This window comes from Cricetulus griseus, chromosome X, assembly GCF_003668045.3.
Source record: "Cricetulus griseus strain 17A/GY chromosome X, alternate assembly CriGri-PICRH-1.0, whole genome shotgun sequence".
Lineage (NCBI taxonomy): Eukaryota > Metazoa > Chordata > Mammalia > Rodentia > Cricetidae > Cricetulus > Cricetulus griseus.
The window spans coordinates 107,103,508-107,104,560 of record NC_048604.1 but is presented as its reverse complement, the minus strand read 5'-3'; the positions used below and the strand labels follow the sequence as shown (position 1 = coordinate 107,104,560).

Here is a 1,053-nt window from a genome sequence, read left to right as displayed (position 1 = left end):
TATTGTTTAAGATCGGGAATGCTTGTTAACACACTATTTTAGCTTTTAGCATGATTCTACTCAATTAGATAATACAGGCTGCCTGATCTTTTGGAATACCAACAGCTTATGAATTGAGTGTAGAATCTGTAGATTTCAATGGGAATTCATATTATCTCAGTCCTTAGTAGACTCTGAAAATGTTCAGGGGAGCAGTGTCTTCAGTTCACAGACGACGATTATACAGAATCCATTAGCCTTTGATGCCAAGACTGGAGTTTTCTTTTGCTTCATCCGCTGTCCTTGAATGTATGAACACAAGGACAGAGTCTCTTATTCCAAAACTCAATTTTCTTGTTTGTTCTCTGACATTTCATAGGTTACCCATTCCTTCCAGTCTCCAGCACAGTGCTGTGTCCAATGATAATGCTGTGTCCATGGCCTGCTTATTTCTTACTCCAGCGAAACAAGAAAACACTAGACTGTCAGATTTGGATGGCTTCACTTCATGGTACTTCTCTATGAAGTCCCTTGGGTTCATCTGTAGAGCTTCACCTACCTCATCCAATGGTATATTGATTGATCCAGGTATTTTTCCATGCTCAAAAATTTCCCATGTATCTCTAATATCAATTAACGTAATATTTTTGGAGTTCAATAGGTTTTTTTAGTTCCCTATAAGTGACATCTTTAGGAAGAGTAGAGTAAAAATGTTGGCTGCTTCCCCATATTGACTTCAAACCTCCAAGAGCAGCCTCTACCGATCCTAGTGCCGCCCTGTGTGAGGCCCCAAGCACCCGCATGGCCAGCATCACTGTGGGCTCTCCGGCCCCGGGTGCTGTGGACTATTTCCTCCTCCTCCTTCCCGGCTTCTCACCGTGGGCACTGTCCAGGCTCTTGAGCGCCCCGCAGTAAGCGCTGGCAGAACGGGGTATTTTGATAAAGAGGTGTGCTGGGAAAGCTGAACACACAGGAAGTGCACTTGGTTTTTATTCAAACTTCAGTGGTGACTGCCTTTTCCCGTTGATTGGGGTCTGATGTCGCAGTCTTAACTGAAACGAATTGGTGAATAGA

At 43.6% G+C, this 1,053-nt stretch overlaps 1 protein-coding gene across 1 annotated transcript; it reads right to left on the bottom strand.

Moving 5' to 3' along the window:
- Positions 1–236: 236 nt before the first annotated feature.
- On the bottom strand, positions 237–812 carry LOC100751223 (thiosulfate sulfurtransferase/rhodanese-like domain-containing protein 3). Its single transcript, XM_027432189.2, is given in 3 exon segments — positions 237–397; positions 399–646; positions 648–812. Coding segments are annotated over 3 exon segments (465 nt in total). The 5' UTR covers positions 792–812; the 3' UTR covers positions 237–324.
- Between the last annotated feature and the right edge of the window lie 241 nt (positions 813–1,053).